Raw genomic sequence first — 13,871 nt, forward strand, 5'->3', positions numbered from 1 at the left:
TGCACCCCTTTGTTCATGGCAGCAGTATTTACAATAGTCAAGACATGGAAGCAAACCTACACGTCCATGGACAGAGGAGTGGATAAAGAAGATGTGGTACATATGTGCAATGGAATACTACTCAGCCATAAAAAAGAATGACATAATGCCATTTGCAGCAGTGTGGATGAACCTACAGATTATCATACTGAGTGTAGTAAATCAGACAGAGAAAGACAAATATGTTATCACATATGTGGAATCTAAAATATGACACAAATGAACTTACTTACAAAACAGAAACAGACTCACAGACATAGAAAACAAATCTATGGTTACCAAAGGAATTGGGGCAGGGAGATAAATTAGGAGTTTGGGATTAGCAAATACAAACTACTGTATATAAAGTAGATAAACAAGGTCCTACTATATAGCACAGGGAACTATATTCAGTATCCTGTAATAAACCATAATTGAAAAGAATATAGAAAAAATATATATATAATTATGTATATTAAAAAATTGAATTACTTTGCTGTACACCAGAAACTAACACACTATAAATCAGCTATACTTCAATTAAAAAAATTTTAGAAAATGGGTCTCAGATATCTTTTTTTTATATATGATGGGTCACAGTTCACAGTTACTTAGATAACTTCTGAATGTTGACTTCATTCAACTACTAACATTGCAGATGTTTGCTATGAGTTACACGTTGTATAAATTACAAAGTGTTTTTGGTATAGAGCAAAGAGCACAGGTTTTGAAATTAGAAGTTCTATGTTTATTTTGTTTTGCCTTTGACACTAGTGGGTGCTTAATTCATAAGATTGTTAGTCTCTGAGCCTTATCTGTAGAGATAGAGCAATAATATCTACCCCACGTATGAATTTCTTATTTGTAGTGACAATCAGAATGGAAAAATTACACCTGGTAAACTGGGGAATGCTGTAGATTTGGGGGACCTTTGTCTTCTTTTAGTCATGTATGGCATTCTGTAGAACCTGTCCACAGGATGCCTAGTTCTTTGAAGGCCTCAAAAGTTGGTGGTTCTATAGCATATTCTGTATTGAGTTGAGCATTATTATTATTTTTTTTTTTTTTAGATGTTGGGGGTAGGAGTTTATTAATTTGTTTATTTATTTTTGCTGTGTTGGGTCTTAGTTTCTGTGCGAGGGCTACCTCTAGTTGTGGCAAGCAGGGGCCACTCTTCACCGCGATGTACGGGCCTCTCACTATCGCGGCCTCTCTTGTTGCAGATCACAGGCTCCAGACGCGCAGGCTCAGTAGTTGTGGCTCATGGGCCTAGTTGCTACGCGGCATGTGGGATCCTCCCAGACTAGGGCTCGAACCCGTGTCCCCTGCATTAGCAGGCAGATTCTCAACCACTGCACCACCAGGGAAGCCCCGAGTTGAACATTATTTTTAAACATTTTTCTTTGGTCTGGGCCTACCACATAGTAGGCCCTGGTGGTTGGGGGGTGAGGTGGTGGCTAGGGGAAAGAGTAAGAGGATGATGAAATACTAGTCTGATTTACTGTGAATTGATTTATTTCCCCTTAGTTTTATCTTTAGCTTTCCTTTTAGAGTAGAAATTAGAAGCTCTGAAGTAAAATTAGAAGTTTAGCTCTGACAACATGAAAATTCCAAGCTTTATAGCTCTTGATGACTATAATTAAAACATGTATAAAATCTTTCAAAGGAATTTTTTACTGTGCTTTTTCTCTCCTTGGCAGTTTTAAACCTGTATCACTGGTTAAAGAATTCAGGATTTGGGTTTTTCCTCATGGGTTTGACTTTTTCCTCGTGATTGTAATTTTCATACTTTTCTTTAAAGCCACCTAACTTGTTTTACTAAATGGGAATTCTCTACTAGTAGAGATTCTTAGCAACAAATCTTTTCTTGAAATCTGTATAAGACAAAAGTTACATATTATTTTCAGTAATCATGTATGAACTTTTGCTACATGATGGCTGCTTAAACAGTGGTATAATGATTCATTTAGAAAGAATATACACAGATACATGGGTTATCACCAGACCTTGTACCAGTTGTAATCATTTAGCCTTAAACAGGCACAAATTTATTATTTTCAAAGATTTATTAATTTTTGCCACTTTACTCTGTACAACTCTTTTCCCTTATGATCTCTTACATTTATTTTAGAATTTAAGTAAAGACAGAGTTTGACAAAAGTCAAGATAACCTATAGTCACATTACTTCTAAAAATACAGTTAGAGCTTAGCATATGGACAACATTTGCTTAATCATAATCAGTTTTAATCCAAGACTAAAGTAACCTAATGTTGTCACACCTTAGTTTGTTGAAGACGCAGAATTCAGAAATTCAAATTCTTGGGCCCCACTTCCAAAGATTCTCATTCCCAGTTGATTTCTATATACAGACAGATTTGCAAGCTTCTAAACCATTTATAGAGGATGCTTTTCAAGTAGTTCTCAAGGGTTTAGGATTCCTCAGAGGATTCTACAATCATGGAAGCTAAATTCTCTAAGGACAACTTAATTGCATTTGTCTCTTATTTATTTGCATTCATCTCTTATTTTTTGATGATCCTAAGAAAGATTTCCTCTGGGGGGAGAATACTGCTTTGAAAAAATTCAGAAAACTACTGTTATACAATAGGATTTCTAGGATTCCCTAATATTTTATTTATTTATTTTTTTTGGCTGCGTTGGGTCTTCGTTGCTGCACGCAGGCTTTCTCTAGTTGCGGAGAGCAGGGGCTACTCTTCGTTGAGGTGTGTGGGCTTCTCATTGTGGTGGCTTTTTCTGTTGTGTAGCACGGGCTCTAGACGTGCAGTCTTCAGTAGTTGTGGCATGCGGCCTCAGTAGTTATGGCTCGCAGGCTCTAGAGCGCAGGCTCAGTAGTTGTGGCGCATGGGGTTAGTTGCTCCCCAGGATGTAGGCTCTTCCCGGACCAGGGCTCGAACCCATGTCCCTTGCATTGGCAGATGGATTCTTAACAACTGCACCACCAGGGAAGTCTGATTCCCTAATATTTAAGATTCTGCTTTTATTTTAAAAATTCACCAGAGTCTGTGTTAATATTAGAGACCTAATCTTCAAACAGAATTGAACTATGATAAAGGGCAAAAAACCGTTTGCCCTCTTTCTCTTCATCTTGCATGAAGCCTTTTATAAACTTGATTGCCAGAATAGCCGGCCTTTTTGATTTCACTAAATTCTGTGAATTCTTTCTACGTATAGTATTTCATTGTTCTCCTAATAGAAACATACTATAGTTTCCTTTGGCTAAAACACATATAGGCAGTGGTGTACTGGGAATGCTTAATAACTGGGGCAAAGGGACTGATTCATATCATTTGCTAATTTCCATGATGTAAATACTCCCTACAATAATAGCCTATTTCAAGCTACCAGTGTGATGTCACCAAATGTGGAGCTGGGAGGAGACACACACAGAATACTTAGTATTTCCACCATACAGATAGTGTGTAAATAACTTCAAGAGCATAGGAAAATGTCGTCAAAGTAGTTAGGAATAAAATAATTAGGAAATGAGGAGTTTGAGTATTTACTGTTTTGCTATTAATGTGTTTTATATATTTAAATTAGTTGATTGTAAGATATCCAAGAAATTGTTTCCATGCTTCTGTGGGGAAATAGATTGTTTCAAAATGGGAGAAGACTTTTACTTTGCATTTTCTACTTTATTCTATTTTTTAGATTACCTATGTTAAAAGTTTTAAGCAACAACAACAAAAACAGTATTTAAAAAGAAGCTCTCCAAAATATTTTCATGTGTGGCTAAGCTGGGGAACCAACAGTGGTTCTCAGTCACAGCTACCTACACTAAAAAATGCGTTTCTTGGTTCTCTGGCACCATAGAGCTGAATTCTGTGCTTAATCGCAGTGCCCAGTGCATTTTAACTATTTGTTTATGCTCTGTTATGTTCTTTCAAATTATGTGAGAAATCATTTTCCAAATGTATATGTTAGAATGTAAAGAATAATAAGAGAATTAAGACTAGGAAGAATAGCAATCAAAATATAAAATAAAAATCTGGTGAATACAAGTACTACATAAATATGCCAGACTTAAGGCCCATCATATTGAACAACAGATTTTGCCTATGAGCTTCCTGGCAATTAGTGGGGGCGGGGGGAAAGGAATAATATAATTCTTATCAGAAGGAAGGGCATCATTTTCTCAAAGAAAGCTAAGCATTGCATTGTACTGAATTCCAAAGTAAATCTCACACATGAAATTTCATATATAGGTATATCAATATAATAAACAATGCCCTTAATACTATTCCCCTAGTATTTATAGCCATGGGTTTCACATGGCAGTTTCTTATAATATACTTCAAGAAAAAACAAGAATGTAATATTAAAAAACAACTCAGTTAAAGTGAATTTTCCCCCAAAGAAGATAGGATAGGTATCATGTTTAGGAATATAATCTGGTAGTCGAGCTTGATCCAAATTTAGAGTGACACCGCCTACAGAAATAAAGGTTTAGAACAAGGATGGCAAAAAAAAAAAAAAAAAAATAGGCAAATAAGTCCACTTAGCTTCCGTCCTTTGTTGTGAGCTTATGTTGGTGCTGTGTTGACAAGGATTCGGAAACCAGGGTCAGCAGAAAAGATTGCAGTGAATGACTAGCAATTTCTCTCTTGGTCACAGGAATGAGTAGCAGAGAGACCTCTTCATGTTTGCCATCCTTACACCAGGCTATTTTATGTACATTTCACTGGTCTTGGTCTTTAGTGTAAACTGGATTACAGACAGGTTGAGTTTGTTTTTACTCTTTGATGAGGGCCTGGAGAGTATTGTATTTTACGTTGCTCTTTCAGAGTGTACATGGTACCTATGTTCATTGTGACTAATCCTAACGAGTCTGGTACATCTGTCTTTCATCATTCTGACTTTTCATCCTATGCTTTGTTTCTTTAATATTAGTTATCCCATTTTAGTTAATCTCTCGTCTCATTGAGTTTGTCCTTTAATGTAATAGAACACCATAATTAACTTTTTTTTGTTTGGGAGCATGATTCTGAGTGCAGTGGAATGAGGAGAATTTGCTGAATGAGTAACACTAGGTGCCAATGAGCATGGTCACGTTACGTATTAGCATTATATAGTTTATTATCAGCAATAAACTGTTTGTAACGCTTCCTTTTAACAAACTACAATGTAAATTCTTTTCTATTATTAGAGCAGGAACTTGTAATCTAAAGACAATTTAGGGGGAATTAAAATAATTTTGAAATTAATTGTTAATATCATTAACTATAATATTTTGGGAAGTTTTTCTCTTTTCATAGCAATTTATACACTGCATGATTGTTCTAATCCACATATTACCTTAAAAACACAGTTCATCTGTTGGAAAAAATGCCTACTGACTCTTCTACTCTATTTCACCTGTTTGACTTTTTTTTTACCTTATTAAAGAAAATAGTCCTTAAATGGGTATTTTATATATTCCTTGTAAGAATATAAGATGATGTTACTTTTCTGAAGAGCAGTTTGGCAATATATATCAAAGATCTTCAAAATCTCAGCCCGTTCGACTTAGCTATTCCCCTTCTAGGATAATGTCTTTGGGAAATAGTGATTTTTAAGGGTGGATCTTGGAGTGAGAGTGCCCGGCTTTGAATCTAGCCAATAAAGTTATAAGCTGTTATGGACACCGGATTAATTTCTTAACTTCTGTAAGGCTCAGTCGTTTTTTTGTTTTTTTTTTTTAATGTATTTATTTATTATTTATTTATTTATTTTTGGCTGCATTGGGTCTTCGCTACTGCGCGCGGGCCCTCTCTAGTTGTGGCGAGTGGGGGCCACTCTTTGCTGCGGTGTGGTGTGCGGGCCTCTCATCGCGGTGGCCCCTCCCGCTGCAGAGCACCGGCTCCAGGCGCGCGGGCTTCAGTAGTTGTGGCACACGGGCTCAGTAGTTGTGGCTTGCGGGCTCCAGAGCGCAGGCTCAGCAGTTGTGGCGCATGGGCCCAGTTGCTCCGCGGCATGTGGGATCCTCCCGGACCAGGGCCCGAACCTGTGTCCCCAGTGTTGGCAGGCAGACTCCTAACCACTGCGCCACCAGAGAAGCCCCAAGGCTCAGTCTTTTCATTGGTAAAACAGGTATGAAAATAGCACGTATCTCTAGGTGTTATTGTGAGAATTAAATGAAGTCATATACAGAAAGTGCTTAACATCCTGCTTAGTATAAAATGTTGATAAATAATTTCTGTTATTAGTAATCAGAGAAAGATTGTTCATCATAGCATTAATTAAAATAGTACACATACAGGAACGTATGATTTTCATTCATATGAAGGAATATTATACTATATAGTTGTTAAATGATGTTCTTAAAGAATATTTAAAGATATAAGAAAATGTTCATAATGTAACATTTAGTGGAAGGGCAGGACAAAAATCTATATGCTCTCAGATGTCAATTGATTGTTTTTAGTATTTTATAACATATTTATTAGAACATGTTTTTAAAATAGTCTTTAAAATGTTATGTTTCAAAATAATGTTTTTAAATGATTATAGAAAAAACTTGAAAAGATAATACCAAAATGTTAAGACTGGATCACTGTTAAAGATTCTTAAAACTAGGTGATAGGGATAGGGGGATTTATTTTATTAATACTATACTATTTGTGTATAACTTCATTTTTCATAATGTTTTTTAAAAGAATGACAAGAATAATAGATAAAAAAGGAAGTTTAAATCCTTGGAATTAGTGCTTTGTAATTTGTTTAAATGTAAATTAATCCTTGATCAGCGTTGTTATTAAACTATTATTGATGCATTTCTAAGGTTTTCAAAGAATTTGAGTGATATCAGACTTGTGAAAAGTTTGATAAAAATTATAACAAATATACATAAATATATATTTGGAATAATCTTTACCAAAAAGAAAGATGGTTTATTCAATAATGGAATTACTTGTGATTTTTTTATTATTTTTTTTTTTTGCGGTACGCGGGCCTCTCACTGTTGTGCCCTCTGCCGCTGCAGGGCACAGGCTCCGGACGCGCAGGCCCAGCGGCCACGGCTCACGGGCCCAGCCGCTCCGTGGCATGTGGGATCCTCCCGGACCGGGGCACGAACCTGTGTCCCCTGCATCGGCAGGCGGACTCCCAACCACTGCGCCACCAGGGAAGCCCCTACTTGTGATTTTTATTGTCTTTTTTATACTTTTCTACATCTTACAAAAATTCTACAAGTTCTTTTTAAAATCTTAATCGGAAAAAGATTTAATCAATTTTTTATGAAATGATGTTTAACTTTTATGCCTTAATGACATTAATTCTAGTATTGAAAGCACTTTTACTCGTTGCTTCTTAGACTTGCCTTTGAACATGATATAATTCTCTAAAACAATTTTGGTGAAGGATGGATTGTGTCATACCATATGTCCAGAAAATAGGTATTTCAAGTATTTTCCGTATATGAAAAATGATATAAGAACCGTCTTCACTACTACATTCCCATAAATTTTATTTCCTTTTTTAAATAGTGTTTTTCAACACAGCCAGTGTTCATATAGGCAACTTTACCTTAGTGGGAGGGAAGGGTATTATGAGTATTTTGGCAAAGTTCTCGCGTCTGTAGGCAGAAATAAGACTAAGAGTAAATGAGTAGCTATTTCTTCCTACCTCTATAACTGAAATGATATTCAAATTTATAGGTCAGTTTTATTTGTAGAAAATACTCCCTTTATAAACCATAAGTTTATCTTGTAGGTGGCCTTCTAAAATAAACTTTATTTGATTTTATACAGTGTGTGCTCATGCTTTGGCTTTATGCCTGACCTCCCAGGTTGCAAACATCTCCAGCAGAAGCCAATATTAAAGAAAATGAACCAAGAAATAACCTAGAAAATATTACAGATGTTAGTAATAAATTATCCAGTAATATTCACATTGGAGCCGTAATAAATTATAATATTAACAGTGGTGGTCCTTAAAAATTGTCCCACTATTCACTAAGACATTTAATCTTTCCATCGTTCCAAATGAAATACATTATTGTTTTCTACTCTTAACAGAAGTTAGGTGTTAGGGACGTTGTGTTTGTTCATTTGACTGTTTCTATTCAATACAGAGGTTAAAAAATAAAAGCAAAACACCTGTATGTATAGCATCAACTAGCACCAAACCTCACTATATGTGAGAAAATTATCTATTTTGGAAGTCGGCTGTATATACATTAAAAATTCAAATGATCTAAAATAGAGTATGCTAGGGACTTCCCCAGTAGCAGAGTGGTTAAGAGTCCGCCTGCCAATGCAGGGCACATGGGTTTGAGCCCTGGTCCAGGAAGATCCCTCATGCCGTGGAGCACCTAAGCCCGTGTGCCACAACTACTGAGCCTGTGCTCTGGAGCCCGCGAGCCACAACTACTGAGCCCGCGTGCCACAACTACTGAAGCCCACGCGCCTAGAGCCCGTGCTCCGCAACAAGAGAAGCCACTGCAATGAGAGGCCCATGCCCCACAGCGAAGAGTAGCCCCCACTCGCTGCAACTAGAGAAAGCCTGCGTGCAGCAACGAAGACCCAGCGCAGCCAAAAATAAATAAATAAATATTTAAAAAAATAAAATAGAATATGCTAAAGGCAAAATGACTAATCCTGACAAATTCTACAATTCACAATAAAAGTAATTTAGAAGTCTGTGGAGGAGGGTGGGATCTTGAAGGAAAAAAGTGAATTAATTAAGCAAGAAAAAAAATGGAAGAAGTGGAGGGGAGGATAAGGAGGGAAGGAGGCATTGCAGGCAAAAGCACACACTGCAGGACTGAAGTAGAAATATACAGGAGGCATATTGAGGAAACCATGTTGAAACAGATGGTTTATGTAAGGCAGTGGTTTTCATAATAACTTCTGATGAGCCTCTACATGGGCTTGTTGGCAAAGGGGTGAAGAGGCCAGCTACTGAAGTCTTTAAGCAAGGTAGTAGAGTAGATCAATATTAGGAAGATTGATCTGACGCTGGAGCCAGAGGCTGTGTTGGGAAACCATTCAGTAAGTCAGATGAGATGGCAAGAGCCTAAATGTATCATTGGCCACTGATATGAAAATAAAAGAGGATGGATGTGTGGGTGCTCACCAAGGAAGAACCAACAGGACCGAGTTACAGATTGGATGGACGATGTAGCAGGGGAAGAAGGCGTCAAAGATCCATACACTGAGAGTGATGGAGAATCTCATGTTGAATTTAAATCCAGTGGTACTTGATTGCGTGGGAATATGGAAGATAATATGTTGATTGTGTCCAAATTCTCAAGGGAAATACGAAGTGGATGGAAATGGCTAACTTGAATATGTAAACTATAACTGTGGTGGCTAACTTTGGGATTATACCTTAGGTCTGCAGTGAGGATGAACACATAGCAGACCTGAGAATTGTATTCTTGTTTACACCTCAGGTCCTAAGGTAAATCGCTTTCTTAGAAGTCACTAAGCTGGAAAGCCTCTGTGCCTTGTGGGGTGCCTGTGTTAAACTGAAAAGCCCTAGGCTCTGTGGCACAGCTAAAAATCTCATATCCAGAGTCTGGGTATTGGCTTCTGGTGAAATAGCATTCACAGGGTAGTATCGTTAGGTAAGGCGAGAATGTTTATCAGGTGGCTTCCAGGTGGTGAGGATAAAACCCACAACAGGAGAAGACTTGGTATTCCTCTAACCTGGTTACACGAGCCCCAAACCCAGGGTTCAGCTTTGTGAAGGATAAGAGAGTCACCAGGGATTTATAGCCCATCCCCCTCCCCCAAATAATCTGTAAGTAAACTAAAAAATCTCTCTTTATCTCTTATATAGAGATATAAATATTTACTTGCTCTCAGTGTAAGAATGCTTATTTAATATAAATGGAAACATTTATTTAATGTAAAAGTTCTTAAATATACAGTATGTGTTAAGGGCTGAATTATGTCCCCCTCACAAAACTTGTATGTTGAAGTCCTAACCCGCAGTATCTCAGATTGTGACTGTATTTGGAGATAAGATCTTTAAAGAGGCAATTAAATTAAAATGAGGTATTTAGGGTGGGCCTGAGTCCAATGTGATTGGTGCTCTTACAAGAAGAAGAGATTAGGACACACACATGGACCAAGGTATGACCACATGAGGACACAGTGAGAATGTGACCATCTGCAATCCAAGGAGGAAGGCCTCAGGAAGAAACCAAATTTGCCAACACCTTGATCTTGGACTTCCAGCCTCCAGAACTATGAGAAAATAAGTATCTGTTGTTTAAACCATCCAGTCTGTGATATTTCATTATGGCAGCTCTAGCAAACATAATACAGTATGTATTTCAGCAAACTTCATAAACAAAATTGAAAGATAACAATAACCTAGAAAAATATTGGCTAACATACAAAATAGACAAAGAAGGGCCTCAAATCAACAACACTGTAGTAACAATGAGCACACCTAGCACCCAGATCTGGGTCGTAAATACCATCATCCAATAAAAGGAACCGAGGCTTCTTGGAGGAGTGGCTGATTCTAGGAATGCGACCGGAAGTACACAGTATGAGCCTGGCGCATTATGTGTAGTGCCAGAAAGTAACAAATTGCTGAAAAAATCCCTCACAATTATGGAGGTACGTCAAAGGGACACAGGAACTAACCAAAAGATGTCCCAATGTTCAAAGCTTTTGAGCAACAAAATAAAGTATTATTGGATCAATATCCAAAGTGTAAAATAAACCTACAAGTCCATATTGACATAAATACATTATTGAATAAATAAATAACTGGAGAAGAATAGACAAATCTCCCGTGCAGAAGAATTCCAAATAATTTATATAGCTACTCCACTCTCAAGGAGGTAGAGGGCAACTCCCCACTCAAGCGTGGCCTGTGCATAGTGACTTTCTTCCAAAGACTACAGCATGGAAGTGGTGGGAGTAAGCTTAAAGTTACCAAATCTAACACACACTACCTCAGCCTGGTAGTCAAGGTTAACATCAACAGTGATAAGCGATACTAATAGTATGTGCCCTTAATATGATGAGATGGAACTTAGCCTCTGTGATCTTCCTCCCCCAAACCCACACCTCAGTCTAATCATGAGAAAAACATCAGACAAATGCCAGTCGAGTGGCTTCCTACAGCATAGTTGGCCCATATTCCTCAAAACTGTCAACATCAGGGACTTCCCTGGTGGCACAGCAGTTAAGACTCTGCGCTCCCAATGCAGCGGGCCCGGGTTCGATCCCTGGTCGGGGAACCAGATCTCACACGCACGCCTCAAATAAAAGTTTGCATGCCACAACTAAGGAGCCGGCGAGCCCCAACTAAAAGGAGCCCATCGGCTGCAACTAAGGAGCCTGCAAGCCGCAACTAAGGCCCAGCGCAACCTAATTAATTAATTAAAAGAAAACAAAAAACACATGGTATAAAAAAACCATCAAGATCATTTCCCGAGCAAAGTCTGAGAAACTTACAGCCAAGAGGACCTAAGGAGGCAAGACAACTAAATATAATATGCTACCCTGGATGGGATCCTGGGACAGAAAAAGGATGCTAGGTAAAAACTAAAGACATCTGAATAAAGTTTGAACTTTAGTTAATACTATATTAATAATGATTTATTAACTATGATAAATGTACCATACTGATGCAAGATGTTATTGATAGAAGTAACTCAGTGTAGGGTATTGGGAATTATCTATACCATCTTCCCAACTTTTCTGTAAAAATAAAACTATGCTAAAATACTCTTTTTTAAAAATAGATTAAAGGAAGAAAAGTAGACAACAGAATATCATACACTCATGTATCAAAAAACCAGTGAACACTTGAGAAAAACTCATACTTACTGGTGCTCAGAAATGCGCATTAGAACATATAAGGCAATTATTTTTCTCCTATTTAGCTGGCAAACATTTTTTAAATGATGATACACACGATTGGCAATGTATAGGAATGCAAAGTGGAACTACTTCTCTGGAGGGTATTTTTGGTAATAAGTAGAAATGTGTGTACTCTTTGAAGCAGCAATATCGCAACCAGGAAGTGTATATCTGTGCATAGAAATGTTTTTCACAGTATTATGTGCAATAGCAAAAATCTGGCAATTAACCAAAAGCCTATAAATATGGGACTGTTTAAATAAATTATGTGAATCTCAATGGGGAATGTAATGAAGGTATTGATACTGTAGACTAATATTTGAAGACAAAAAATTCCATGATGTTATGTGAAAATGCCAATTGTAAACCATATAAACTGTGTCATGCCATTTCTATATCTGACACACACACACACCCTCTTGGATCTGGAATTTGGTGAAATAATTGTAACAGAGAGCATTAAATTAAGTCCTATTAGTGATTGTCATTTTATGAATGCTTTAAGAGTTACTTTAGAATGGATAAAGATGGTGTGTGTGTGTGTGTGTGTGTATACATATACATACAATGGAATATTACTGAGCCATAAAAAAGAAGGAAATGATGCCATTTGCAGCAACATGGATGGACCTAGAGGTTGTCATACTGAGTAAAGTAAGTCAGACAGAGAAAGCCAAATATCATGTGATATCACATATATGTGGAATCTAAAAAAAAGGTACAAATGAACTTATCTACAAAACAGAAACAGGGTTATAAATGTAGAAAACAAACTTATGGTTACCGGGGGGTAAGGGGGGAGGAATAAAATGAGAGATTGGGATTGACATATACCCACTACTATATATAAAATAGATAACTAATAAGGACCTAGTGTACAGTACAGGGAATTCTACTCAATACTCTGAAATGACCTCTATGGGAAAAGAATCTAAAAAAGAGTGGATATATGTATATGTATAACTGATTCACTTCGCTGTACACCTGAAGTTAACACAACATTGTAAATCAACTATACTCCAATAAAAAAATATTTAGGTTATTTTAAGATATATTGTAATAAATGTATCAAGTATTGTTTCACAGCACTGTCATAATTAGAAATCAGTGCTTCTCAAACCAGTGGAGTGAAGGGCCACTTTTTCCATTACCCCAAATTATGTGTGTGTGCATGCATGTTATATTTATGTTTTAGGTATACTACACATGGATGAAAAGTAGGATTTGCATACAGTAAAGTGTTGCCTCTGGTTATTTCTGACTGGTAGCACTGGGGCAAATTTTATTCTTTTGGCAATTTTGTACGTTTTCCAAATGTTCAAGGATCTACAGAATATTTTTTGTAATTAGTAAAAAAGATTTTAAATGGCAGTTTTTAAAACTAAATCTTTTTTTCCCATGAAACTGCCTAGAATATTGAAACCATCTTTTTGTTTAACAAAAATTGTATTTTTAGTTTGCTTTTCTGAGTGGATTTAGTTTATACACAAAGTTTTCATACACATTTACACTGTCATATGTTCTCCATGTACTTTCTACTTTTCTATTAGGTGAAATTTTCATGAGCTGTTAAAAGCATTATTATGTTTGATTAGTCCTCTTGTACTTTTTACTTTTAGGTTGGTGTTTGGAATGCTTTATCCTGCATATTATTCATACAAAGCTGTGAAAACAAAAAATGTGAAGGAGTATGTAAGTATAGTTTTGTGAGTGATAAATTCTAGTTGAATGTATCCATTATATACAATACTAGAAAAACTGCCATTATTTTAGAAACAGCTGGAATAATGTTTTGGGTTAAAAATGTGATATAAATGTAATAAAGTTAGTCTTTTTTTAAAACTAATTTTGAATACAATTGCAAAGTGGAGTTTCAAAAATAGTTTGCTGTCAGTTGGCATTTAAATAAGTATGATCCCCAAATGAGTAACTGGATCTCTTATTCATTTAGACTTTAAGTCCCAGTAAAATAAGAGGTTGGTAAATTGTCTGTTTTTTAGTCTTCTAAATGGATAGGTACACC

General features: G+C 36.7%; 1 protein-coding gene across 6 annotated transcripts in view; it reads left to right on the forward strand.

The window, feature by feature from the left end:
- REEP3 (receptor accessory protein 3) overlaps positions 1 to 13,871 on the forward strand; it is a 99,264-nt gene that overhangs the window by 33,486 nt on the left and 51,907 nt on the right. For all 6 annotated transcript variants that reach the window (XM_022560600.2, XM_022560601.2, XM_089897552.1 and 3 more), the window contains one exon: positions 13,468 to 13,540. In XM_022560600.2, the coding sequence (XP_022416308.1) occupies positions 13,468 to 13,540 (73 nt within the window). The remainder of the gene's footprint in view (positions 1 to 13,467; positions 13,541 to 13,871) is intronic.

The sequence above is a fragment of the Delphinapterus leucas genome, chromosome 16, assembly GCF_059928025.1.
Source record: "Delphinapterus leucas isolate spDelLeu-1000000601 "Yukka" chromosome 16, BTC_Dleu_Yukka2, whole genome shotgun sequence".
Lineage (NCBI taxonomy): Eukaryota > Metazoa > Chordata > Mammalia > Artiodactyla > Monodontidae > Delphinapterus > Delphinapterus leucas.